The sequence below is a fragment of the Salarias fasciatus genome, chromosome 12, assembly GCF_902148845.1.
Source record: "Salarias fasciatus chromosome 12, fSalaFa1.1, whole genome shotgun sequence".
Taxonomy (NCBI): domain Eukaryota; kingdom Metazoa; phylum Chordata; class Actinopteri; order Blenniiformes; family Blenniidae; genus Salarias; species Salarias fasciatus.
Genome location: NC_043756.1, coordinates 27033808 through 27061718, shown reverse-complemented (window position 1 = coordinate 27061718; position 27911 = coordinate 27033808). Strand labels below are relative to the sequence as shown.

Below are 27911 nucleotides of genomic sequence, written 5' to 3'. Positions count from 1 at the left end.
AACACATTTCTCCTCTTGCAGCTGATGTGCTGGAGCCATCAGTAGAAAAACAGGAGTCAACTCACTCTGCTCTGTTCTTCCACGGTGATTTGTAGCTGGTTATGCAAAATGAGTTGGTGATGCAGGAACCGATTTACTGAGAGCCTGAGATCCAGTAACTAAGCAGCAGTGTCATTTCAGATTAGGTACATACTGTATCTTTGTTCAATTCAGCTTTTTAACGAAGATATGATACAAATTTCAGTCTTTACTGTCTCAAACATCTCCGACGGTTGCATGGTTACAACAATCAGGGCACAAGCACATAATCATCAGATTAGAACTTATAATAAGACCACTAAAGCATTTGCTGCACGTTGTTGTTGGATCAGACCACTTTTATTAATGTTCCTGTTTCTGTGCCACAGAAGACAGTGTGATTAATGGCTGAGAAGCCTCCTCCTACGGAGTCGCAGCTTCCCTCCAGTGTTCAACCCCAAACCTGATCTTTTCTGTCGAGATGCTGCTCTGATACCCTTGTGGCTGTCTTTGTGCAAACGGAATAATTAAACATTGCTTTGCGTCGCTGGGAGGAAGAGTCAAAGTGCAGACGGACTCCACAAAATACAGAAGATCAGAGCTTCAAATACATAACAGAAGCTTGGATTTGGATTAACAATTCCCTTATAAAGCAATTTTTCACATTTTCTTCCTGAAAATTAATGTGTAATTAGAAATATCATTTAAAAAATTACATTTATCTGTTGTTCACAGCATATGTCATTTTGATTAGTTCCACCTGTGTTTTCCTCAGCCTTGACAGTATGTGGTGAAAAATAGCCGATTATTGAACGGAGGAGCTTTACCGTCATTATTATTGGATTATCGGTGTCGATGTAAACAGAGGCTGTGTTGAAAGGAACTAAACAATGAGGCGTAATGAAGGGACAACACCAAACGCTCCAGAGTAATCACTCATGCCTTTTACTGATAATAAAGCTGCGAGCAAACACCGAGTAGATATTTCAGCACGGTGACGGATAGTCCGCCAGGTTGGAATACGAATGGTGGCGTCTGTGTGAGAGAAATGGATTAAAATGTGGCGATCAGGTGAGCTTTATAACCGGTGAGGAGCTCAGCCTTTTAGAATCAGAGAAGAAAGCACCGTAACAGCAAACTTTTGGGCTTCTCTCATTGACGACTGAACCCGATCGAACCACCATGGTGGGGCTGTGCTTTCTGAAATGACCCTATACTGTTTCCCTGCATATGAAAGGATGAACTGCAGAAAACAAAACAAAAGAAAAAAAAAAGCATTTGGAACAACTGTGTCTCAACAAAGCTTGGAAATCCAATCAATGTGTTTGTGGACACAGCTATTGAAGTCCTTGTGTAGATTTGTCCTTGGACTTGCATATCTTGTCCTTTCAAAGTAATTATGGAACATGATCAAAGAAAACTATTTTAAAAAAACCCATGTTCCACCATATGGTGATGTTCTGCAGCGAGGTATATTTATCTACGTCATTACAAGGTGACTCACGGTGTCGACTGCATGCATGCAAGAGACTACATGTGTTCAGAAGAAAACCAGGCGATGTAAAGCTAGATTTAAACTTAAATCGGAATCATTAGAAATGCATACTGAATATGAGCTACTTCACTTGAAAAACTTCAGGTATTATTTGTAATTTTGTGGTCATATCAGAGTCAATTCCCCAAGGATCCAGTTGATCCCTTCAAAATGTCTTCAACATTGTGACAAGCTGTTTTTTTTTTTTTTCTTAAATACAGTTGGCTGATATTTTCATGCAGTTTGGGATGATGGTGTTGAGTATTGTGATAATGATAAATACAGAAGTGTTTATGCCGATAATGTTAATATCTTTTTTCTTCCCAGTAACAGTGCTCGCTCTCTTCTAGGATTCAGTCCGAACCACATGCATAGACAGTTTATTAAGAGCACACAGAAATTAAAAAGTGAAAATATTAAGGAAGAAGAGAGCAAACTGTAGAAGTGTACTTGTTTCTACTGGATTTAAACCAGGTGTTGTTTCTGACTCGGTTGGACCAGTGACGTTGAACAGGATGAGCTGTGGAAGCTCCTTCTTGGATGGAGACTGCAGGTCTCTACTCCCACAGTCCACGACTGATCTCAGCTTTGCTAAGATGGTGAAATCCAATATTCATTGACACTGCTTTTCTAAAGTATGAGTATTTACCATTGCATACTTGATGATACGGAGTACTGAACTTAAAGCCTAATTCACGGCTCGGTAACACTTTACTTGAAGCACCCCTGTATAACACATTATAAGTACATTATAGCACTGTATAACTGTAGTTATAAACACTCATAAATGATCACAATGCTTTATAACATCAGGACCGAACCCAAACCCCAACCCAAACCCTAACCCTAACCCTATGCTGTATAGTGGGTTATAAAGCATTATGATAATTTATGATCGTTTATAACCACTTATATTGTGTTAAACCGGGTGCTTCAAGTAAAGTGTTACCCACGGCTCATACACAGATGATATGCAAAGGCCGTGAACTACCTGCTCCTGGAGCAGAATGTCCCAGAAAAAGACCACTGTATTGTAGAAAACAGATTGTACCACAGTGACGAAAGATGTCTTAACAGACCGAAGATTCTCGCCCTTCTCGGTATTTGGAAATGACTTTAGCCTCCCATGTGTTGTTTGTCCTTGTCCGTTCATTATTGAGGTGGGCACCCTGATATTTACCCGGGATGTTCAAAAATGTGATGGTGTGTGCTTTAAGAACTTTGATTTTTTTTTTCTTTTTTTCCCCCCTGCTGTTCGGTCCAGCAGCATTTTAGTGAAGGAGTGTTTTGGTGGTTTCTGTCATTTTTCTGGATTCTTTTGCTTTGTGTTTCATTTCTTTTTACCCTGTTATCACCAGATATGAAATAAAGTTGAAGTCATTAAGTAAAATAAAGTTATTTTGAACCAGATCATAATTTAGTCCGTTTATTCCAAATATTTCCATTGTGATAAATTTTCCATATATTATCCAGTTGGATTGGTAACTGAACCAACAGTGTAGTAGTGGACTGATTTCAGATTAAACCAGGTGAGACAGTTTTCCGATGTTTTTCCCAAATTAGCCGGCTCTTGAAAGGTGGCGTCTCCCCTACAGGTGTTAAACCTTACAGATCGGAGATTTGCGGCTAATGTGTGTAATCTCTAAATGCTAAACAGATTCAAGGTAATGTCGGCCATTTTCCCTTCCATCAGTTCTGCTCTCTGCAGATCATTTTCAAAGAGCAAATTGGAGCATATTGCATATTCATTAACTCAAATTAGGCCCGTCTTGCTCATCACCGCTCCCACGTCAGTAAGTGCCTCCTGCCATCGCCGCTCTCCGCTGACTGACAGTTTCTCCGCCACTCCTTTTCCTCACCTCCTTCATTATTCACGCCATTTCACCTTCTTCCTTTCTGGTTTAAGGGGAGTTGAAAGAATTATAAAGCATTTTACCACAAATTATTCCGTCTCCCTGCACCGACTGGTTACTTACTCGCTACGATTGCGGCACTTAACCGTCCGTGACGCCGCCGGGGCCGGGTGGAATTTCCTCGCCATCGGCTGGTCCAAGTGGATTAGCAATTAGAAGAGCCTGAGGATGTCTTGGCTGTAGCCTCCAGCATGGCCTCGCCTGCTATCAGCGGCGAACGGCGAAAGCAAAAACAAAAACAGATAACGGCAGTCTTAACGGGCGGCTCTGTCCCGGCGCCGTAATAGACAGAAACATTGTGTATTGGATTAGTCTGGCTAATCAGAGGAGGAGATCAGTGAGGAATTGGAATGTTATTGATTAGGACGCATAGGCCCTCAATGCCACCAGGAGCACTTGATAGCATCTCTTATTTACCAACTAGCCTGATGAATCACTGGGCGCTGATAAAGCTGACAATGCCCTTGAGTTCAGCAGCAGCCAGCACGTGGAGAAGATCTGCAGTGTGTGTGTGTGTGTGTGTGTGTGTGTGTGTGTGTGTGTGTTGTACAACAACCCGAGGACAAGCAATCCTGCAAAGTGTGTGCTCAGATATTGATTGCATTTTTTATAGATTATTCGAGTCCCATCCATAAAAAAACACACTGTCAGCAGCAGTTGGCAGATTAGATTTTGAGCAAGTTCATTTGAATGTCACTCGGGCGCCCAAATCTTGTCAAATATTCGCAAACGAACGCGACCTGGACGTCTCCCGTCGCCAGGTTTAAGATCTTTTTCTTTTTTTCTTAAGACCTGGCCACTGCCGTTCTGGACCCGCATTCAACATCGATAACACAAAGAAATCCATCACAGAAGAAAAGGAGATGCCTTCCCACTCACTGTTGCCTCGCCGGACCACAATGCAATGCAGCCAAAAGGCACCTGGCATTTCTGAGCAGGGTCCAGGCTGCAGGCGCGCCCCGGTGTTCACACACAATCCGGCTTATGAGCAACAATATACTGTATTTATTTGCTCACAAAACCCCTTCAGGGAGCGAAGGCTACAAGCTTCACAGGCCTTTGCTGAAAGGCATTGTGGGATATATGGAGGTAAAGTAGAAGTAGATGAGGGGAACTGGGGACAGCAGAGATAGCTCATCTCAAAGTACCTCTCCGATGCACTCAGCAGGATCACAGACTGATGATGTATAGATAGATAGATATATATAGGTGTAAAAGGAAGAGAGGGAGGATTTGTCTCTGAAGATTGGTCTCAACAATCTTGTCATATAAAAGTGGATTTCAACACTTCTGCAGGCTTCAGAGTCGGATAAAACACAGGAAAAGATTCTTCCTCCATGATAAAGTTCCCACCAGGTCAGCTTCATATATTACAGCAGCTTAATAATGCCCACAGACATCTTGGATCAGATATGCAGTGGACAGGAGAAAAAGAAAAATCCTAATAATTTGCTTTATTCTGAAGGACCGCGCACACAGCAGAACTCAATGCAAGGCCACTGCAATTATCCCAGCGTTCTGATGAAGTCTGGACTAAATGCCTCTGTGCTATCAGAGAGGTTTCATCCAGCCATTCTCATGCTAACTAAGATGTGCTGAAGTCCTAAAAGCTGTCCGGCAATATTGAAAATAGATTTTTTTTTCTTTTCTTTTCTTAATTCAACAAAAGGTTTGGTGCAGTCTTGAAGCCAGACGTCTTATTTGTGAAGATCTTCAGGAGATTAATGGAAAAAGGATCCTTCAGTGAATATTGACAAAGGTTTAAACATGTTTAAATGCTAAAAACATGTGATATATATGCACTACGTCGTCCCAGATGAAGCTGGATTACAGCTCTTGGGACATAAATGAGCTCATTCAGTAGAGCACATTTACTCACCATTAATTTCACTACTTCGATAAATTTGAAGCCTGCTGGACTTTATTTACCAACTTTTATCACAACTCGTGCAGGGTCTTTTCAAACTTTCTTGTATTTTGATCTTAACCGTGTTTTATATGCTGTGTTTTCACTTAAAGCAGTGTGGTATAAATGGAGCCTGTGCCGTGTCGCACATCATATTTCCTTTAGTGGTATAACGTGCTACTATTATTTTCACCGAGCATGAATGAAATGTCGATTTGTTACTTTCTGGATCTAGCACTGATGCTTAGGAAATGATCATTTCCATTTGAAATACCTTTTCCTCACCTTTGTTTTGGCTTTCTCTGCCTTCATATCAGGCACTGTGATCTCCACAGCTCCTTCCTCTTCTTCCACTGGGTAGTCGAGGTGGCAGCTGTCGAGGGTGAAAATACTCCGCCGTTTCAGTCTCATGAGCAACTCATCCGGATACTCTGTTTTTGGCTTACGTCACAGTGTGAACTCACTTCCGTCCTCAAAATAGCATGTTTAAGTTAGGAAGAAGGCTACTGTCAGTCGTCTGCAAGTCCACATGAACTGGTCCGTGTTGTTTTAAAGGTTCAGTCATTTCTGTGTTTCACCTCAGAAGGAAACCATCCCGCCTGTTCTCTCTGCAGTCATCAGCTTCATAGAAAGCTTTCAGACAGCCATTGGGCTGAGTTTGCTGTTTGACATGAAGTTTGTTGGGTGCATATCAACACAATGACCATCTTCAGACAGAAGATATGGCCACCGTTCTATCCTTCCAGATGAGATGAGGAGTGTCATCCAATCGCTTCGAGCTGATTGGCTGACAGACTCCCTGCAGCCATGTGGGTTCATCCCCAGCACAGGCTCCCTGGATGCTCTGCGTCTGTCTGGGGAAATAATGAAGCGGCCATTTATAGTGGAAGTCAATATGTGTTCAATAAGAGATTCAGGCCCATGGGCACCTCGACAACGCTAATGCACACATGGCTTCCAGGCTGACTTCTGGTTCTAGGTCTCCACTATTTCGCCAATGTTTTGGTTGCTTTTATGAAAATTAGTGAACAAAGAACATAGCAGGAAGGTTGCTGGTTTGAATCTCAGACTGCCAAGCGATTTGAGTGGGGAAAATGAAAACCCACCCTGATTACCAGCATTATGTGCCCTTGAGCAAAACGCCTAATGCTCAGACTCCTGCACAGTGGGTCAAATCAGGGGAGTCAAGCACATTTCAGTTCAGGGATCACATATCTGCAGTGGGCCGGACCGGTAAAATAGAGCCAGCTAAAGTTTTTTCTTCACTGTGGTGTAGAGTATACGAAAGTTACGAAAATGCATATATTTTAACAAATGCTCCATAAAATAACTCCAGTCGTAACATAAAGTCAATTTTAATGAACCCTCACAGACCGTTAAAGGAACCCAAAAGTGTGCATATATATATAAGTTTAATTTTTTTAAATTTCTACCATTTCCTTGGTGATTTGACTGGATCCACTTGCGGGCTGGTTCTGGCCCACAGGCCTTATGTTTGGCACCCCTGGTTTATGTCCACATCTGTTTGAGCTACTGTGAGTTCCTGACAGTGATTTCTTCCTCTCCCTTCATCTATCATCAAATTTCATGTTTTCAGACTGAATGAATTAGAAAAAGAGACATCTCTCTGAAGAACAAAGGGAACCTGCTCAGTTTTTAAAAGACTTGTTCCCTTTTGACATTTAGTGAGTTTGTGTAGTTTCTGCATCATTTGGCTCACTGTTAAATAAAAACACCGACATCTGCTTTCATTAAAATCATTTTCAGCGTATTTATGACACGTGTGATACCAGTCACTTCATCACAGGGCTGCTTGGACACATAATTAGTCAAGTGAATCCGTCTGTTGGAGTTTGGATAAGTTGCTACAGCTGCCTAATTTTTTTTTTTTCTTTTTAAATCTTTCTTGCCTTCTCCTCTATTAATAACTCTGTGATATATATCCAAGACATGAAAGAGAGAGAGAAATATGAGGAGAGCTGTATGAGAGGAATATTACTGAGGCTTAGACCAATATGGGATTAGGATTTGACTCAGCGGTGTTTGGGGTGTCACTTGGTAAAGCCCGTAATGGATTCTACCGTTCCCCTTCATAAGAAGCTGCAGCCAAAGAATTTCATTAGTGTGGCTTTCAGCGGGGAGTTCATGTGTCTCACGATAATCTCCAGGAAGAAAATCTGCTGGAGAAAAACACTGAATGCAATCAGGTACACAGCTACTTTGATCCCTTTTGAGGAAGACACTTCTCATACTGGCTGAACACCAACAGAACATCTGCAGTCGTTTATTTACAGCAAAGATGAAACAAATCCTGAAAATCAGTCGATAAAGTTCAACCATTAGCTACTTGCTTGTATCCAGCACTGTTACAAGTACTTATTGAAGGCCTGATTCGTTCGAGTTACAAATACAAATGCAAGGTTTTGTGTATCTATCATGAAGTTGGGACTTTTGTTTTTCAGATTGGGATGCAAAAATATGTTTTGATACTCCGGAAAAGCCATAAATCTGAATTTTGACCAAATGCTTTTACATTGAGATAATGTGAAACAAAACAAAAAAGTCAGATGGTAAAGAGACAGTAAAGCGGTGGTTGGAAATAAAAGTTTTCCTGCTGCTGGAGAGGCCTCTGTAGAGACCACCGTCATCGGAAAATGAGCAAACTATTGCCTCAGAATGGAGCAGCACCGTCGACTGCCAGTGTTGCCTTCAGTGGTAATACATCTGATCTCCAGTGTTTTAGACTGTTCTTCACTTCAGTTTGTCAATTTTTCTCCAGAAAAAGCCCCGCTCGGTGGAGCTGAAGGGGTCGGCTTGTGGTTTGCGAGCTTTCTCTTTGATTTATTGTGCAGGTGAAACAACAATGATGAAATCCACACACAATAATGAAAAGATGCATTTTATGCCCCTTGAAATCTTCAAAAACGTCTGTTCCTGTGATGTTCCCAGGAATTAGAGATGATTAGGATTCACATCAGCCTCGGGAGATTACAGCGCTGTGTAGGTGTTCTTCTTTCTCCTCCTCGGCTCCGTCCCCTGAAGTAGACTCCGTCCTATTTCCTATTGTGAGGCCGTCCTCGGCATTTGCTCGCCCGTCTCTGGGAGACGCCGAGCAGGGCGCCCGCTGGGAGAGCTGACGGAGCTGCGGGTGCTGGGCGTACACCCGTCCCCTCCCACCCATATGTCCGGGACAGCGGGGGGGAACCATCACTCATCTGCACCGCCTCTCCCGGCGCCTTGCTAATCGTGATTACTGCCTCCAGGCGCGAAGTGTGAGAGGAAATCAGCATCCACCTGGCTCTATCAGGGGGAAACTCTTTATCCTTGTTTGTTCTAAAAGAGGAGACGTGTTTATACTGTTAGGACTCGCACGTTCTCCTTTATGTGATTTTAATTGAGGCAGTTAAGCCTCCCTTGGAGGAAACTGGCGATTAAGTACTTGGAGTTGCACACAAACATGTTTTCCGTATAGAAATCCTGGTGTTCAATTTTAAACCCGTCGTGAAGGAAGAGGGAAAGAAGAGTGGAGGGAGGAAAAAAAATACATTGACCTTTATTCCCAGCATCTGTAGAGTGTGAATGTTATCACTGGTGAGCAGCGAGCGGACAAAGCACTCCAAACTGCATTGTGTGTGTGTGTGTGTCTATAGTGACATGAATTTATTGCTGTTCCGGGGACAAAAATGTGTTTATATGGTCTTCATATTATGAGGACTTGTGTCCCCTGTGGAGGAAAAAGTACAAGTCCACAAAGGAAATGTGTACAATTAATAGAGTAATTAGAGTCACAGTGAAACAAGCAGCACAGTTATGGTTGGCTGAATAAATGTATGTTAAAGCAATGTTCCACAAAAGCACAGAACCAATGGGCCGTATTGCTCGGAGATGTGTGGACGACGATCCGATGAAAGGATACTCTGAGAATCCTACAAGTGCAGGAAACAACAAACACTTCAGATTTAGTACATTTACCTTCATCAATATGGAATATCGGTATTGAGAGGAGATTACTCTAATGGATCGATGTACATGCTTGATGTGACTTCAACCTCCATTCATAAGGTTACTGCAGAAAAAGATGTTGCCTCAACTGGCTCGCCACTACTTTAGTTTGTAGACTTTATTCTCTATGTTCTTCCTCAAATTTTGCCTCTGAGACTGATCACCTCCCACGTGGCTCTCTTTCAGTCATATTTATTACTTTCTTCATAAATTCTACATTTGTTTGTGGAGACTCAGTGATTCATCCAGTGATGAATGAAAGCAAACAAACACACAGGCAAAATCATTTTTTATAGGTTGAAAGGAACTTTTAATTCATTGAAAACCCTCACCAGGATTCTGTCTGCATGCTAAGGGGGTCAGAAGGACACATGGCTAAAGAGGAACCCGAGTGGAGGCCAGTGGAAAAGAGACATTAGATACCACCAAAAGACAGGGTCAGATGGCGAATGCTGGTGGAATACCTCTGTTCTGTCAGGAGCAAAGAGGAACAAGGTGCCAGTGCGTCGGGTGTGTGGTCGGTGTTTCACCTTCATTCGCAGTGACTCATGCAGACTCCTGCTTCCAGGAGCACAACAGTGCAAAACGCATGTTAATGCAAGTTCAGGGTTGATTTATCCAGCTGATCGTGATCCAATTTAAAGGCGTCTGCAGTGATGAAGACGTGTGTGAATGTGAGGCGATGATATGTGGGTGAGTGGTAAACATACATTTGTGAGCATATTTGGTTGTGTGGGATGTGTTCATATGAGAATGAAGGCGTGTTAAGTGTGCAGCAGGTTGCCCATCTGGGTGTGTGTGTATGACTTATATATGCTGTATCTGCTGGTATTTCACATGCACATACTGCATGTACACAATGACACAGTTTGTGTGTGTATGCGCAATGACATGAGGATATTGGAGTGTGTGTTTGTGTCCTGGAGGGATGTGTATGTATTCGTGTGTGTGTGTGTGTTGGTGCATATGCCCTTGTTTACATTGTATTAACAGTGTGTGCTTTAGCATAGCTCCGGAGGCCCATATGTGTATCCGTCAGTGTGAGAATCTGTTTGTTTACGTGAGTGTGTGTGTGTGTGTGTGTGTGTGTGGAGCGCAAAGGCCTGGGTAAAGCAGATAAACAACCTCACCTGCCAAGCGACGGGGGGGGGAGGGGGGGGGGGGGCTGGAGCCCGCCGTTGGGGTGTGTGTGTGTGTGTGTGTGGTCAGGGACCGGGGTTGCCGGGTGGGACGGCGGGTTGGTCTTGACAAACGGGCGGTGACACCTCGCCACCCTTTGAGCTACTCGGCCGCCGCAGCCTCGGCTCGCTTCTCCAGCACGCCGTGTATATCTCCGGTGGAAACGTAATGGCCTCTAAAGCCAGGATTGATGTTATCGTTGCCCCGGGGTTGCTTTGTGAGCCAGTTAATGGGGTTGTTAACCGGATGTGGCCCGGACAATACACCTCGTGCACACACCCGCTCTCTCCCCACCATCATGGACTCCTGGGGGGGAAAGGGGGGGCTATAACTTCTCTTTCTCCTCCAGATGATTTTATTTAGGCCCACCGCATGTTTGCTGCCTGAGCTGAGGACTTAGGCTGTAAAAGACTTTTTTTTCTTCTCTGGCAGGAGTGAATGAAGCCCTTTGTCGCTCCTGATGACTCAGCAGTTTTGGCTTTAATACCTGAGCTGTCACAGTGCTATTGATGCATGCACTAGTGTTTTTATATCCAATTTTCATTTTTGTGATGGGGCTCAGTGGCTTTTAACCGTAAAAGTGAGGAAGCCTTGTGGAGCTGCTCAGAGTTGAATGTTTCAACAAGTTAAAATCAAGAAGGAGAGGTTCACTACGTGCTTTTCTTTCTTTTGAAGCCGTAGAGCCGGCAGTGTAAACAGACAGAAGCTTTCTTGGAGAAGACGTCGTCATCAGTGTATCACAGAATCGTCTCTCCCTTTTCTCCTTGAACATCCTCACATTCAGTTGTTGACTTCTTTTCTCCTTCACAGTAAAATGAACACACAGCGCCTCGGTCGGGTGTTTACAAAACCAGTGGAGTTGCTTCACTCCCACAATGGCTCAGTTGGTACAGTGGGTCATCCTGAAGTCAGAAGACTGTTTGATTCCCCATCCTGAATCCTCCCAGTGCTACACCAGTGTGTTTAGTGGAACTTGCATGATTTTGTGGATCAATTTAATGACATTTCATTAAGTACAGCTTAACTAAGACTGAGGTTCAAGAAGAAACTTCAGAGAAGAAGCTTCTGAACATTAACTAACGGAGCAAAAGAAGCAATCACTCAAGAGGTGAGATAATCAATCAACCTGCAGACGACACAGTGAGCTTGTGCTTATTTAATGCTCCTAATGGAACAGAGCTGCTGTGGATAAACATTATGGAAATGATTTATATTTACACAGAATTTACAATGAAAACAGTGCAGTGAGCATGTTGGGCCACTAGTGGGTGCTGCTTTTCATGAACTCGTTTCATTTATTACTTTATTTGAATGGGACAATGCATGTTAATGAACAGACATCAGTGCTGTAAATATGCCGGATTTAGCTCAAGGCTAATTTCCATCCGTAGTCCCATGGGGTAAAAACATACCACCAAGACAAGAACATACAGGAGACACGACAAAATACAAAATACACACAACTGAAGCCACTGATGTGTACTGCAGACTTTTGGGTTCCTTTAAATTGGCTTTCTTTATCATTTTGACCCATGCAGTTTCTGCAGGTTAGGAAAGAAACGTTCTTCCTCATGCAATCAAGTGCACTAGAAAAGCACTGTTAAATTCAAGCGCGATCAGCAGACACACTTCTCACACATGCAAAGAACTATTTACTGTGACCTTCATGTGCACTCTTGGCTTCAGGGTTTGAGAACAGCTGCATATGGTTTTCCTTTTGATGCCAGGAGGACCAAGCGATTTCAAGGTTAAGGTGCTCTTTCTTCAGTAAACAGGAGTTCAGTGCAACGTAACAGAGCTGCTTTTTGATTCATGTGAGTCAGTTCAGTCACTAAAACTCCATCACTTGTTCCTGTTCCATTAAATTCTTGTGAAGTGTTTTTTTCTGACTTGTATTTCTTCCTTGATCTGTCTCCTCTATACATTTAGAGCTGACATCTCATCTGAAATGAGGACGCGATTGAATGGATTTGATGTGTTGATTTATTGATATTCCATACTTTTATCCAGCCAGAGTTTTCCTCTATAGCTTCCAGTGACGTTGACCCACTGACTCCGGAGTCCTGCTTCAAACTTTTCGGGCTTTTTTTAGCCTGGTTCCTTCATGTGTCAGTGAACTGGAGTCACCTCTTTGCCTCAAGCTGGACTTCCAGGTTCTTAGGTCAGGTCTTCATGTCTGTTCTTCATATCAGCCTCAAAGCGGAGCGAGACAGCTTGTGCAGTCCTGACCCCGAGGGCCGGACCGCCCTGTCCCTTTAAACTTAATTGCAGATTCAGCACACTCACAAAAAGTTGATAGAAAAAGAAAAGAGAGTATTTCTTCAGGCTGGATTTTGAGTAGCAATTTTTTGTGCTTTTCGTTTGCTTTTCGGTTTCAGTTTTGTTGCTTTGTTTTGTTTTATTGTAAAGCATAACTTCTGTTCTTCAGAGATGCAGTATAAAAACACTATATTTAATTACGTTGGTTCCTACTTTGTCACTTGAGGTATTCAAAGCGAACCCTCAAACCTCACCAGCTGGATATATTTCCAAAAGTGAAAGCAGTGGTTGTTCCCCGAGTGCCTTCCAGATGTTGAAGCACCTTCCCCTGTCTGCATAAAAATCCATTTTAATTTGAAAGATGCTCCTGAATGTTGACTTTTTAAAGCTACAAAACTTGTTTATGTATGTTTTGACCTCTAGTAGTGAGAAAATGTAAACGGGGCCTGATTCACCTGCAGTTTCAAGTGAAAACGAAAATCTTTCATTGGGTTTTAGCACGACAACAGTATGTAGAGCCACTGAAGACACAACTGTTGAGCACAGAATCTGTAAAAATAAAATGAAAAATTAATTGACAGCTGTTTGGGACACATGCACAGCTGCTGCTTCTTTTTTTATTATTTGAATCAAATCTTTGTCATCAGGAATGTTTCCTTCATGTCACCACGACAACACAACATCTGTATCTGCTCTTGACATTCCTTCATCTGTTGCTGGAAGTCAGAGTCGTTCTATCACCTCAGCATGAGGATGCTTTCCCAGCCCCCTCTGAGAAGGAGGGTCTCCATCCCTGACCCCACTGTCTCGCTCACGGCCACAGGTGAGGGTTGTGTCACTCAGTAAATGGAGACCTTCAGCCTTAGCTCCCTCTTCATCACAGCAAGGCAGCACGGCGTTACTGCTGACACCAGCTGGAGGGATGTCTTCCTCATCAACTGTACGTGGAGAACATGCTTTCCTCCTGCTCGTTAAAGAAAACACCCTGAACTTCCTATTGCAGGTTCCTTGCATTTCATTTTCCATCAGCACCTTTATTGCAAAGACAAACATTTTACTCCAGTGTTCTCAGTATAATGAAATCCATTTCTCATGTTCTTGGGGACCTTTGCTGAGCTGTGGATAAACCACATATGTAAACCATATTGCAAATCACCATTCAGTCCGACTATGTGGTACAATTGAAATAACCTTTATTATGCTGTGGGAAAAGCATCCAACGCACTAATTTTGGGTCATGGCCACCCCAAGATGAAAATCACTGACTTAGAGAGTAAAAATACATCAAGACACTCCAACAGAGAAAACCCCACAGTTCACCATGACCAAATAGTGGAAAGCAAAAACACATTTTTAACAGAACCTGTAGAACCACTCTCAGGAGGCCTTTTTCTGCTAATTCAGTTGAATCTAGGGGATAGTAGGAGAAAAAAGCACAAGCGGGCAGATTTTGGAGCGGGATTCAAACCTGGGTTCAAGTCGGGGGTGATGCAAGCAAAAAGCAGCAGACAGATTGTCATTAATTCACTCGCTGTGTGATGGGATCAGGTACATCAGACCACAAACTAATGCAATGCACCACTTCTGCAAAGCCAATTAACTTTTTTACATTTTTGGAGTTCCTGTCAAAAAGCAACGCAACAAACATGCAAACTGCAGGAAAGACTCCCAACTTCAGACTGGTGTACTCACAACTAACTCCCACAACTTCCAAAATCTCAAGGAAAACATTTCTGAACTGTGATGAGAATAAACTAAAACACTTGCCTGCCATTAGTGGACTGAACTGCTCCAAGTGTTTCATTCCCACAGGTTCATTTTTGAAATTGCTGCCTGCTTAGCTCTTCAGCAATGCTCTGCCACAACTAAATTACTTGCGCTTGCAAAGAAAATTAGCCTAATATGGTTGTAATTCAGACAAATTTTACCTCAACAACACACACAAGAAAAGAAGTCCTGATGATTAGGAATGAATGTGCTCAATATGAGGTTGTAAAGTTTTATTTTGAAGCGACTGCCAGTCCCCTGACACAATAGGCTCCTCTGTTTGTGGTGACTGTTTGCTTGAGTGGGCAGATTTGATGTATCAATCTGCATTTAGCTCCTCCACCCGGACACAAACAAATAGAAAACGACTTCCAGTTGTTCTGTTTGTGAGCCGCTGTAGTTTTAATTACCGCTTGTGCCACATTTGTTGTCACTACCTCATAACAATGGAAGACGTGTCAGTTGTCAGCTGAGTGTTTTGTGTTCGGCGCTCTTGATTTCACATTTTGCAGGCTGGAGATTGGGTCTCATTTCAAGGAGGCACAGCTGTGGGTTGGGACTGTCTCCGGTTCCCGGGCTCAGTGGGCACAGGGCCTAATGGAGTCCACAGATAAAAGTTCCACTTTTCTGGGAGGAAGAAAAAAAAAAACGGTGCACTATCAGATGTCCCTCCCTAAAAAAAGGCAGGTAAAATGGACTCCGCTGGCTCTTTGCTAGTGCACGTAGGAGCGTGCATGCTCCTGTGGTTTCCTGTATGCGAGCCAGATTTGTTGGGATGCAGTATGAATGTGGGCAGAAGTGAATTTGAGGATTGGTTTTGCACAAAGTCCGAGTCTATCAGGTGTTCCAGTTAGTGATCAGCAGGGTCCCGTAGGACCGGGAGCCAGACCCTGGGGGGTGATGACGCTCTTAATGCTCAGATCTGAAGTGTTGTGTCCTCGGCTTCACTCGCAGGAATCTGCTGTGGCTCTTATGGCATGTGGGCGGCACAAGTAGAGGCAGGCATATGGGAAAAAACAGATTAAAGGGACTGATTATTGGCTACTATTAAGTGCTGTCAGACAGACCTTTCAGAATCAAGACATTTTGCAATTATAAACACAGAAATTACAAGTATATATATATATATATATATATATATATATATATATATATATATATATATATATATATATATATATATCTTTAGAAGATTGAAGCAGAAACAGAAAAGTTTCTTGTTTATTTTTGTCCACTGAGCTTTCAGTGAACCCAGACACTGTGACACAAACAAACTGTATGTTGACAACTTGAAGAAAATAGTTTGATTTTCTTCATTGCAATTAAACCGTCAAAGGAGTCCAGACGTGTTTCAGATGTTTGAGGACTTGGAAACTTTCTTAACGCTTTACATTCCATCTGATTATTAGATTCCTTCACAAAAAGATAGTTTTCAGCATAACTGAAAGCATTTTTCCACCAACTAAATCATACTGATTGATTTTCTTTTCTTAAATAAAGCACTTTCTCTTATATGAGCTGACTAAAGTGTGTGTCTATCAGGTTGTTTCTGTTTTTGCTCCTCTTCCTAGATCTTAGCAATTAGTTTTATAACAGTAAAAGAGTCAAATTATGGTGGAAAAATGCACAATAAAATGAAAGGCTCATCCTAACTCTTCCTTAAAAGATGTTTCACAAGGCTACATATTCAACGCAGTGTACAATAAATGCAACATTTCCACACATCAAGTAATATTAATGGTCTTAATCATGATTTCATGACATAAAATTCAGATCAAAGTTCCTCACATTGAACAAACACACCAGCATAGTTCAGTAGAAAAAACACATGCTGGCAGAAGTGCAGCATTCTTTTATTTATTTATTTATTTTTTTTTTGGAACTTAATTTTTATTTCGTTTTAACACTGCAAATGCTCACACAGGGACATCTTCAGTGTTACATATGGATACATAAAAATAATTAAACAAACACATACATTCACATACATTCAATTCTGAAATAACAGGGCATTTATAGGACTCCATCTCTTAATAAACAGGTCTCGTTGTTTTCTCAATGAGAAAGTAATTTTCTCCATCCTATAGATTTCTTTAACTTTGTCAAGCCTGGTCCATGGTCCATTTTTAACCACATAGTGCGGCGATGCACTTCAAAGCGGCAGTCGGTAGTATTCGCAGAAGACATTTCCTACTGTTCCCATTAAAGTCATTTGGCATGACCCCCAAGATGGCGAGACGAGGGTCCTTAGTGAATGTCCGTTCAAAAACCATGCCAATGGTGGTGAAAATATTGTCCTAAAACAATTTTGGAAGTGCAGCATTCTTCAAAAATAAAAGTCAATGCACACTAACAGAAGTTTAATGTAAATTTGAGAAATAAAAACTTCTTACTCTGATTTTGTAGCCCGCTACCAAATGATCCACGGACCGGTACCAGTCAGGTGGTTTGATTTGGAAGATTCAGAGACAATAGATACCTGAACCTCCATATTTGAGAGGAAACATGATGCCGTCCCGACGGGATTTAATTAAAATCTCCCAAAACTTCCAAAAGCTCTTTCAGTTGACGGCCCTGTGAGAAGGACAACTGTTGAGGGTCCTGGCGCCAGAACAAATAGACAGCAACCTGCAGCTTGTTCTGTTAGTATGCAGTGACATTTGTGCTAATAAGGTCAGAAATGGGGGGAAAAAGGCTCGAAGGTTGGCAGATATTCATGATGGAATGGTTTGTACCACTGTCAGAAACAAAAGACGAACTTTGATCGATGTCAGTTGCAAATATCAAACATGAATTGGAAAAAAGGGAATTATTCAGGAGCTAAACCAGACTGGAACGGACATGTATATTCATCTTCTAGACAGTTTCAAACTTGAGGATTTGGTAGAAGAAAAAAAAAAATGTGCTTGTCAAAAATTAACAACTAAAATACATAATATTTTATATTTATTTTCACTGGAAATCATTCATATAGGTTCACACTGCGCAATAGTTTCAGTGATGCTGTCATTTTCTGAACTTTTAAATGCAAAATGTCTCTGAAATGATGTGCTTCCACTTGAGACGCTGTCATGCGATTGGGGCCCTGATGGTGTAAATTAAAAAAATAAGTGATGTACAACTCTTCAATCCTGCTCCTCTGGTATTGATGTGGGAAGCTGTTTGGCATTCAGAGCAGGAATGCTAAATCAGGGAAGAAACTGGCCCCAGACAGCTGCAGTGAACAGGGGCTAAGGTAAAAACCTGGTGTTGTGATTAGCCGTGCTGCCGTCTCCACTTGACACACTTCCATTTCAGACGTTACAATTAGCCGCTCAGGCAGCGCCGCCGTCTTTCAGCCATGATTGCCATTCAGTCGATTCTGTCATATTTTTTTGTCCTTTCACCATGGAAATACAATCCATAAACAAATGTGTGGACCGAAAACTTGAGTGTAGCAGATATTGACTGGCGATAATGTGATGAAGAGCTCCGCTGGTGAGCTGCTGCTGCTGATGAAGAGCGGACTCCTTCCAGCCACGCGTGTTGAGTTACACTCAGTCTATATGTACCATAATTGAGAAAACGGCTTCGGGAGCACATAATATACCTCTTGCTAACAAGTTGAGCCCCCGATAAATAAAGTGGTCGAGCTGTTAGTCAGATTAGCTTTATTAGCATGCAAGCACACAGCAGCAGAAATTATATCCATGGCAGATAAGAGCCGCTTCTCCACCGACTGTATGCTTCAGCCTCAGAGGGAAATCACGCCAGGCCGGTGTGCATGAAAAAGAAAACATGCTGATAAGGTTCCTTTCAACATGCAGGGACACAATGTGATGTGCTGCGTGACGTAAAAACCCAGCGTCCATTTTAATCACGCTAACAGTGGAATTTATGGCCGACAGCAGCAGCAGAAGATCTTTTCTCCTGGCAGCACCGGCACAGCAATAAAGTCTTGTTTTCCTTTTTCTTCAAAGCAGACAAAGGTTTATCGAATTGAAAAGAGCAAAAGAGGCTCTGATCGATGGTTGGTAAACCCTCTAACTCACCAGCCACCTTGGTGATTTACTTGCAGCTGGTTGCAGCAGTCTTTACGCTGCTTCCCGACCTAGACATGCTAATTTAAGAGTCCAAGCTTTGGGGCTTAAGCAGGGTTTGATTTGCAGGTCGGAAGGTCTGTCAGCAGTATGGTTCACCCTCCTGCTTTTTGAGGGAGAGCGATCGAATCAAATGAATTTGGACAAAGGCAAATTAAAATAAGTGTAATATTTGCACTTGTACCAAAACAGACATCGTCTACATCGTCTTTCAATTGAAAACACAAAAGGAGGTCTGGCATTTGACAAAATATACCTTCTTAGTGTCAGACTGAGAATTGGTGGTGGGGGAGTGTAAGGTTGAAGTCTTTTATGTGAATCTGTCTTGATAGGTGAAAACTGGTGTTAAAAAATCGCAGTCTCTTCATGGCCTCAGTTACATGACGTTTTCAAATGAAAAGAGAAACTTTCATTATGTGGCGTATTGACGATACAGTTTTCTGCTGTTTTGGTGTTAAAAATGCTGCTGTGTAAACGTCAAACGTTTAAAAAAATGATGCATTTTCACTTGAAGTGTCTCTGAACAGCACCTCGTGTGATCTAATGGTTGAGTAACACTGATACCAATTTGAATGTTTGGTAAAAGCTTTTCCTCGTTTCCTGCATTAATAGTCTGTTATAATAATCTGTTAGACTCATCGTTAGGGCTTCCACGCGAGCTGCTTTCTCACCATCGGGGGAAACTTGGGGTTCATGGTCTCACCGGAGGACACTTTGAGACGTAAAGGGTTTGGTGCTGGGAGTCAAGCTGCTGTGCCAGCTGAGCCACGGCCACCGCAGATGATAAAAGTAATTCTGCTGAAGGGTTGAAACGTAAACCATTTCCATTCCCCCTGGCGAGTCGCACCCCGTTCCTAAGCCGTCAAATCCAGCCCTGACCATGCTAATTCCTCACATGTAATCTCTCAGGGATTGACAGACAAATTGGCAGCAGAGAGAAAATCATCAAACACAGCAAACCACTGCTGAAACCAGTGAGAAGGGAAGCCGACATTTGGTTTATTTTAGCATCAGGTCATCAGTTGTACCATCAATGCCTGAGCCGTGGAGGCAGGATGCACCTCCAACAAGTCAGCAGACACTTGTTGACTTTCTGACTGTGGAAGGAAAAAAAAACATGCATTCCCAGAGAGGGGCAAATGCCTCACAGAAAGGCCCTCAAGCCAAAATGGAGACGGAAATAGGAATTTTGTTGTCGAGACTGTCAACCACTACACCATCCATCGTGACAAGTGCAATCTCATTAAGGCACGGCGACAGTTAGCAGTTGTATGAAATTAATGTATGAAATTAATGTATGCGTGCTGAGCTCCACTTGTATTTCACACCTGCTGCTCGCTGCTGAGCGACTCGCTGCGGAGAAGACACACACCAGCAGTCGGACCTGCAATCAATACCCTCATTCAAAAGCCATTACCTAGCCGCATTAAGGTAAAGACACAAAGAAAGCCTCTGATCGGCTCGCTCACTGCCTCTTCAAACCACAACCTGAATTACTGGAGCAGCCAAACAAGATGATCTGCTTCTTCACCTTTCATTTCAAGAAGCACCTGATGACTGTCATCCTGTTTACTGTCGTCATGGTTTCAAGGAGAAAACTAAATTTACATCAGAAATAGAAATTGTGTGATACATATTTTCATATTAGAAAGAAGAAAAACATACATCTTATTTTTCTAATCTGTTTTTGAAGAACATCTTTCCTCAAATATGTATTAATTTTTTTAAAGCTTTAAGTATTTAACCATACAGTCAGATCCCTGAATCTATCGCTAAATCCACATCTAGAAGTTTTAGGATTTCAGCCCTTTACATTACATGAAACAAATGAAAAATATCAGTAATGAAGGACTCAAAAGGAATCGTTCAGCTTTAATCTGATGGTTTTTCTCTGAGGAATTAAAAGTGATTGGGAAAACTAATATAATCACAAAGCAAATTGTCTGTTTTCTTATTCATATCAAAAGCCCCAAATTATGAGTTTTCACCTGAAATGATGCATAAACAGGGACCAAAATGCATGATTTGGACTGTAGGAACAAGCCAGGCGAACTGCACAGAACACAGAAAGGTCAGACTACAAACCGCTACATTCCCATACAGCCGGTATGGAGCTCATTCCAATTAGAGATTATTTATATCGGCCTCTTGGGAAAGCACTTGGCAACAGTGGTGAGAAAACAAACTTTTCTGCAGGAAGCAAACCTCCGACAGAAGCAGACTCGGGGTGGGTGACCATCTGCCTCGACCGGTCGGGTGAGAAGAGAGCGGCGGGAGAAAACCAACAAGCACCCGATTGTGTCTGTGTGCAGTCGTACATTCAGCCACTGCTTCTCAACGCCATTCCAGCCCTCAGCGGCGTATTATCTGCTGAAATGATCATGGATCAATGCTACACCCAGGGGAGCACATTCGAATGGAAGCGTTGTTTGATGTTATAGCAGACACCGGCCCCGATGGCTCTGACAATCAAGTGAACATTTGAATGAAATGATTTCCCAACACCATAACAAATATTTGTTGCCTCCGCTGGTTATTGGTTGATGTGGCACGGGGTGAAAACATGCCCCCGCTGTACAGGTGCTGAGACAGCCGCCCCCGGCGCTGACAGATGCCCCGATAATGACTTCTTCTCGGTAAACGCTGATTTTATTTGCAGGGTGAAACCTCATTTCATTCAATGGCCCTTCTTTTTCTAAAACACATGATGCCTTTCGCACTCTGCGACTTCTGCAGCTCTCCATTAACTCTGAGAAAAAAATCATTAAATTATGATACATCCTTCCAGTAAATTAGTCATCACTGCATTCAGGTAAAATCTTTTGCATGGCAGCCATCGCCCGTCTCCTCTGGTGTTCTCCAGGGCTTCATCCTCGGACCCTGCCCTCTTCTGAGTCTATCTATGGTTCTGTGTTTTGGTTACTAGACTTTTGGAGCCCTCTCAAATTGCTTCAAAGTTAAACCTTTAGTTCCCTTCTTTGGTGTCTATTTTTTGCCAAAACATTGTGGTGAAACCCAACAATGGACACACCAAGTTTGCAAAGGCAAGAGGTTAAAGGTCAAAGCATTGTGAGGTCAGAAAGTGTCCTCAACTCCAGGTTATGAACCACTGCTGAAGAAGTTGTCTCAGTTTAATTAACCTTGTTTTTCTAACTTGACTGAGTAACATTTCAAATATAATTAGTGACTTATTTTCCAAAACCTGTTGAGAAATTCCTCCCTCTTCAGTTTCCTTGTCTGAGTCAGACGGTCTCGTAACAATGTTGCCCGAGTTTTGAACAAATCTGCTTACTTTTGTTATGTAAAATACTCACATAATCATTGTGAATGCCACAGACTCGTATTGAACCGTTCTCTTTTTCGTTTCCAAGAATTACAAAGTATGAGAAATAAGCAATGAGCCATCGGCATGTCGCTCTCGTCTTCATCTCAGCTGGTATCCTTGTTCCGAAGCTTCTGCACTTCTTTAATGAGCGCAGCTTTACTTGATGTCCGACAACAAAATGATGACTGGACTGGGGAGAGAACCCGGGTTTGGACAGACTGTGCTACTATCGCCAAGCATTGGTGCGTCTGTTGTCTTCTCTTGGTTTAACACCTTTGTTTTCTGGAACACGTCACCCAACAGAGAAAAGTTCCCCCTTATATAGACAATCTGCCACACTAATACACTGTGTTCCCTCGATAAATAAACAGACTAAATGGACAGCAGTTTTATCAAAGTTCTGATAACCTCACAGATGTGCAGATCTAATATCCAGCTTCGAAATGACTTTTGGGTGGCTGTGAAGTCTAATCCTCTGCTTCAAAGCTGTTGGAGCAGTTTTTTAAGCTTGCCAGTACATGGCGCAGATATTGCCATTTTCAGAAGTGTAATATTGATTTATGGGACAGCGTCCATCCTCGTGTTTCTTATTGGATGCTTGATAGAGGAGAATATCGGGAAGTGTGTGAAGGGAGGAAAAAATGTATGGAACAAAAGTTTGGTGCTCCTCTCCAAAAAGCTGAGAGTTGAAACCTCTTTAGGCAGAAATGATCCTAATGCAACATTTTAATGAAGTTCTTGTCATCCACGTCCAAGTTAATAAGCTCGACGCGGGCTGAGCTGTTAAAAGCGACACTCGCTGTGCTCTTCCATCCAGTCTGAGGAGCCCCCCCCCCCCACCCCACCCCCGACTCAGTTCTCATTCCAGTCGTCTCGCCAGTCTTCCTCCGACTGATTCAGCCATTTTCGGAAGGATTTATCAAGTGACTCAGGAAACTGCGAAGAGCGAGGAGGGGACTGGGGAGGAGAGCAGATCAAGTGCTTTACTCTAATGAGCCCTGTCAACAGTACTCTGCCTATAAACAAATAGGGCTGACAGATGACACAGTGGCAGCGCTCGTCCCCGTCTCGCCGGCGAACCACCTGTCGACGTCGCTTTGGACTCCAGGAAATGTCGCTTCGACGGGAACACTTTCCACCGCCTCTCCTTCCTCTCTCTATCACTCTGACTTCGTCGTCTCTCATCCTCGTCTCTGAAAAAAACAAAAAGTGGCTCACACATTTCAGGGCATGGTGGAAAGTCATTAGTCATTATTTTCTCTGCTGTCTCTCTCCCCACACGTTCGCTGTCACTTGGCAGCTCGCTGCCCCTGCTCCAGGAATGATGAGTTATGCTCGTGTCTCACTCTCTGCAGGGTCTGCCACTGGGAAGCGCCCACCGTACAGCTGCTGCTTTGTTTAAAACCAGGGATGCACGGATGCCACTTTTTTACAAGACCAGTATGAGTGCTAACCTTTAGCTGCTTGCGGATACCGAGTACCGATATGGGTCCTTATTAAATGCCATAAAGGCTCTTTCATGCTCCATAGGCGGGCAGTGTGAGACGGCTGCACCCAGTGCATCCCTATTGAATGCCCCTCCACTCTTTTCCAAACCCGCCGGACACGCGGCGCTCTGAGATGAACCGCCTCATTTGTATTGGTGTCCTGCAACTCCTCACCTGCGTTCGGTGTGACAAAGAGGAAGAAACTCATCTTATTGTTGTTGTCACTTCAACCCGGAGCGGCGGAGACCGCCTGCCACGAAACATTCTCCATTTCTTAATTCTACCTGGAGCACCAGCATGGAGCCCCTCGCCATACAGCTGCTGCCATTCACCGGGGTTTAATTGGTATTCATACGGAAGTCTGCTCGGCGCAGCGCAAGCTGTGTCGTCACAGCATGAGGCTGCTTGACTTCAGTGAGAGCGTGCCAGATTAAAGTGTTATTTATCAGAGACGGTGGAAACAGCAGAACCAAAAGAGTCAAAGGGTGGATTCTGGGTCTTTTGCCATCCAAAGCACATTGCTACACATTGCTTGCCTTTAATCCAGCAGAGGGTATGAGGCCCAGAGGCTGCAAAATGCTCTGAGAAAACACATGTGACAGGCTCTAAGCCGATGACTCAGATTAAATATGGGTGCTGTATACCCATCTGAAGCTATACGACAGGGTGACAAACACTTCCCACTAGGGGCTTGCAGCGTGTTGCCTAAGAGGATTTTCAAATAGGGAACGTCTTTTTTTTTTTCCCCCTCCTGTCTTCTTTAATGCATTCAAATATAATAGGAGCATGTGTGACACACTGTGCTCACATGCCTTTTGTATTGCATAATACGGCGTATTGTTGTGGTGCTGCTTGCGCGGGGAGTCTGCACGCTGTTAAGTGTAGTCCAAATTATTAATGCTAATTCTGCTACAGCTGATTTAGCTTTGGTCTTGTTAGCAGCATTGAGCAGTGGAAACATACAGCAGGATCCCCCGGGGTCTGTGTTTCTGCCAATTTCCTCAGTGATGCTCTCAGAGCTCAGTGGAGAGGAGGGGAAAGCAATGATTTAGGAAGTGTGTCAGCCCTTCTTAAGAACTTATGCATAACTAATCCTGTAAAACCCATTGATCACTGGCACAAGCCTTTAGACGCATCAAGGTATTGATTAAGGACTCTTTAAGGGCCCTGATTTAGCATGCTGGGGTTTCCAATTTCAGGTTTTTCTCTTTTCTGCTGCTCAGCACACAAATAAAGCAGGCCTGAGTCTGGCTTTTAGGTGCATCTTTAAGACGAGGAACCTGAGTTCAACCCAAAATCCAAAGATATCTTTAAGGGATGCCGCTTTCTTAAAGGATAAATACAAGTACTAACCTATTTGACAATCCCAACACCTGATAATAAATGGCATTAAGAGCCATTGATACTTCATACACAAATATGTGTATCCCATGCATTGCCACAAATCACTTCCAAAGCTGATACTGCTATTAGTGTCAGTGCATCACTAGTATCTTTTTCTTTTTCAAATCTTAAAGTGATGGAGTTCGTCGTTCCAACATGTTTTTACTGCTTCAGCAGTCTCAAACACAAGATTAGTCACATTCTCTCACACACCCACCCAGTAATGGCACTGTCAGCCATGCAATGTGGTCGCCCACCATTGTGAGCACCTTGTATATCAGTGTCTTGCTTCGGGACACTTCGACACATGGACAGGTAGTGAATATCTGTCCACAAGCTTGGGAAATTGGAAGATGGCCCATTCTGCAAGCTTAACTCAAGCTGCTGAAGTGATTAGCAGCATCTATTCCTCTCAGAAGTAAACACACCACCGATTACTGAAACGATCCCATTAGGTTTTTGGGTCCATGTACTCCCACTGTTAATGTCTGTGGCGTATTGTTCTCTGAGTGTATTCGTGTGGACTTCATGACAAAAACAAACAACAGCGCCCACCAGTGTCCCAACATGCTGACTATATCATTTTGAGCGTGTTGCCGTGGAAGTGGACGTCGTTTTCAACATGCTGTCATGTAAAAGCAAAACTTTTCTGAAACAAAACTGGAAACATTGTCACATAAGCAGGTTCTTAGTGGTACTGCACAGTCAAAAATGAATAAAACTTTGTGTTTTGCTCACGTCCTACAGGCACACTCAGCTTGTGGCGATGGCACAGAATGAATTGATGGCACCATATCTGCCAAAACCCCACAGACAGATAAGAATAGAACTGCATTCAATAGAAGTGAATGCCAAGAGATGCGTTGGTCCTCTTCTAATATGGTAGCGATGCTGAATATGCTCCAGCAGTTACAGCATGTCTGCGGTTGACCTGACCATGGGGCGGGTACAGCTGACATTCAGCCAATAATGCTGATTTTCTGACAAACCTCACTCGTATGTTCTGTTCAACAAAGACCTATCTTCTGAAAACGTGTCACATGAGAATAGAGTCCATGTTTACTTCATGATTCAAAGTCTGCTGGCAGATTTCAGCAGGCTCATCACAGTTGATTACAGCCACACATTGATAGATGGTCACAGATTGTACAGAAGGCAAACATGGTCAATGGACTGCTCTTATACTGAGTTTCTCACTGCTTCAGCAGTCCCAAAGCATTTCACACTCTTAGTCAAGTGATTTATTTATTCAATATTTCCCCGCAAAATTACGTTATCACAGGGAATTGATGTACAATTTTGTCCTTCTCTCCAGTGTCATATACATGCCACCTCTCTCTCATCCACAGATAAGTCTATTGATCCAACACAGCACTTTCAGTCATATAGATTTTCATTGCCACCAGAGAATGACACCTCACGACACAATGCAGCTGACAGCTACAACTCCTGGTAGAAATAATGTCATTGTGCACAGACATGAAACTTGTGCACTCCCTTGCCGCGCCCTCATTCTAATGATTTTATCTCATCTCTTGAACCAGGCCTGAAGGTGCGCGAGGTGATGATCAACGTGTCCCGGCAGCAGGTGGAGGATTTCCACGGGCCAGAGGACTACTGGTGCCTCTGTGTGGCCTGGAGCCATCTGGGAACCTCCAAGAGCCGGAAGGCGACGGTCCGCATCGCCTGTGAGTATGAAGACTTTTCAGACTTTGTCAAGAGCGCAAACATTTTATTCAAACCGTTGCTTAGTTCCAAGGGGAACGTTGGTGTTTAACTAGCTGACATTATCTTTACACTTTTTTGTTGGTTGATTTGAATTCTTTACAATTGAAGAAACTGAACGTTCCCTTTACACACACACTGAATAAACTGATTAGAACAATCAAATTGACATTTGATCTGCTGTCAGCAGCTTCTTTTTCTCACAAACTATACTCAAAGTATATAACACAGAATGTCAACGCTCCCTACCAATAAAGATCTCCCAAAACAGGGAGTCGACACTGGCTGAGACCTGACTCCTTTTTGGAAGAAGACCAAAACTGGCTCATGAAGAGGGTCTCAGTCCACTTGTTTCATGAGCACAAGAGTTCAAATGGCAGCTTTTGTGTCTTCTACAACTGCCGTGCACCCAGTGAGCAATCACACCAGAGCCTGTTTTAATTGGGCAAAACCTGCCAAGTGTGAACGCACCCTAAACCAACGTGATACATGACACTTGTAACAATGAAAAAAGGGGAAATGTGATCCCTGCAGATATTCAGTCGCTCCTCGTTCACCAGGAGAACAGACAGCATGCAGTGAGACGCACTCAAGCAAAATTCACTGTCAGTCATTTAGAAAACACTTGAACCCCCCCCAATAAAAAAAAAAGGTCTGTTGTATTGAAATGATGCTAATTGACTAGGCTTCAGAAGTCTGTGTGCCCCCCATAACAAACTGAAGCACAACAGGGGCTTTTTTTTTTTAATTCTCATTTTGATTTGGACTGAATCGCATGAGCGCAGCAGGCCGATGTTTCCCGAACAGAAACTGAATCAGATTCATCAGCAATGAAACAATCAATTCCACTGAAGGCAATGCTGCCTAATCAAGTTAGACTCAATCAGCTCCTCACAGCCACTTGCTGTCCAAAACCAATACTGCTGCTCGAGGGGGGTTGAGGTTATCTAAAAGCCCTCCTCTCTGATGAATTTACTATTTTTTATGTTTTGTACTGACTGAAAGCACACACAAATCAAGCCTTGTTCAACAACAGGCAAGAAAAAAAAAAAAAAACATATTTTATTTTCCTGAGTCTGCAGACGATGACGAGCTTTCAGTTCATTTGGACTACTTTCTTACTCGCCAACAGAAGTGAGCTTTCAAACTGGAGGCTGTGTACAGAGTCCTTCCCATGGTCCGAACCCCAGGGAGGATGAAGCCCATTGATAACCGATTTAAATATTTCAAACGCAGAGTCGTATTTTCCCCCCAAAGCTCCCATTTTTAAGGTTCTCAATGGAAAGCTGCAGCAAAGGAAGCCGTCAAAGGCGATATTTTTTAGAAATGGGCCA

The 27911-nt window shown here is 43.0% G+C and overlaps 1 protein-coding gene across 1 annotated transcript in view; it reads left to right on the top strand.

The window, feature by feature from the left end:
• Positions 1-27911, top strand: part of unc5db (unc-5 netrin receptor Db) — a 233397-nt gene that overhangs the window by 104815 nt on the left and 100671 nt on the right. Inside the window, exon 3 of the mRNA XM_030104321.1 lies at positions 26397-26540. Within this exon, the coding sequence (XP_029960181.1) occupies positions 26397-26540 (144 nt within the window). The remainder of the gene's footprint in view (positions 1-26396; positions 26541-27911) is intronic.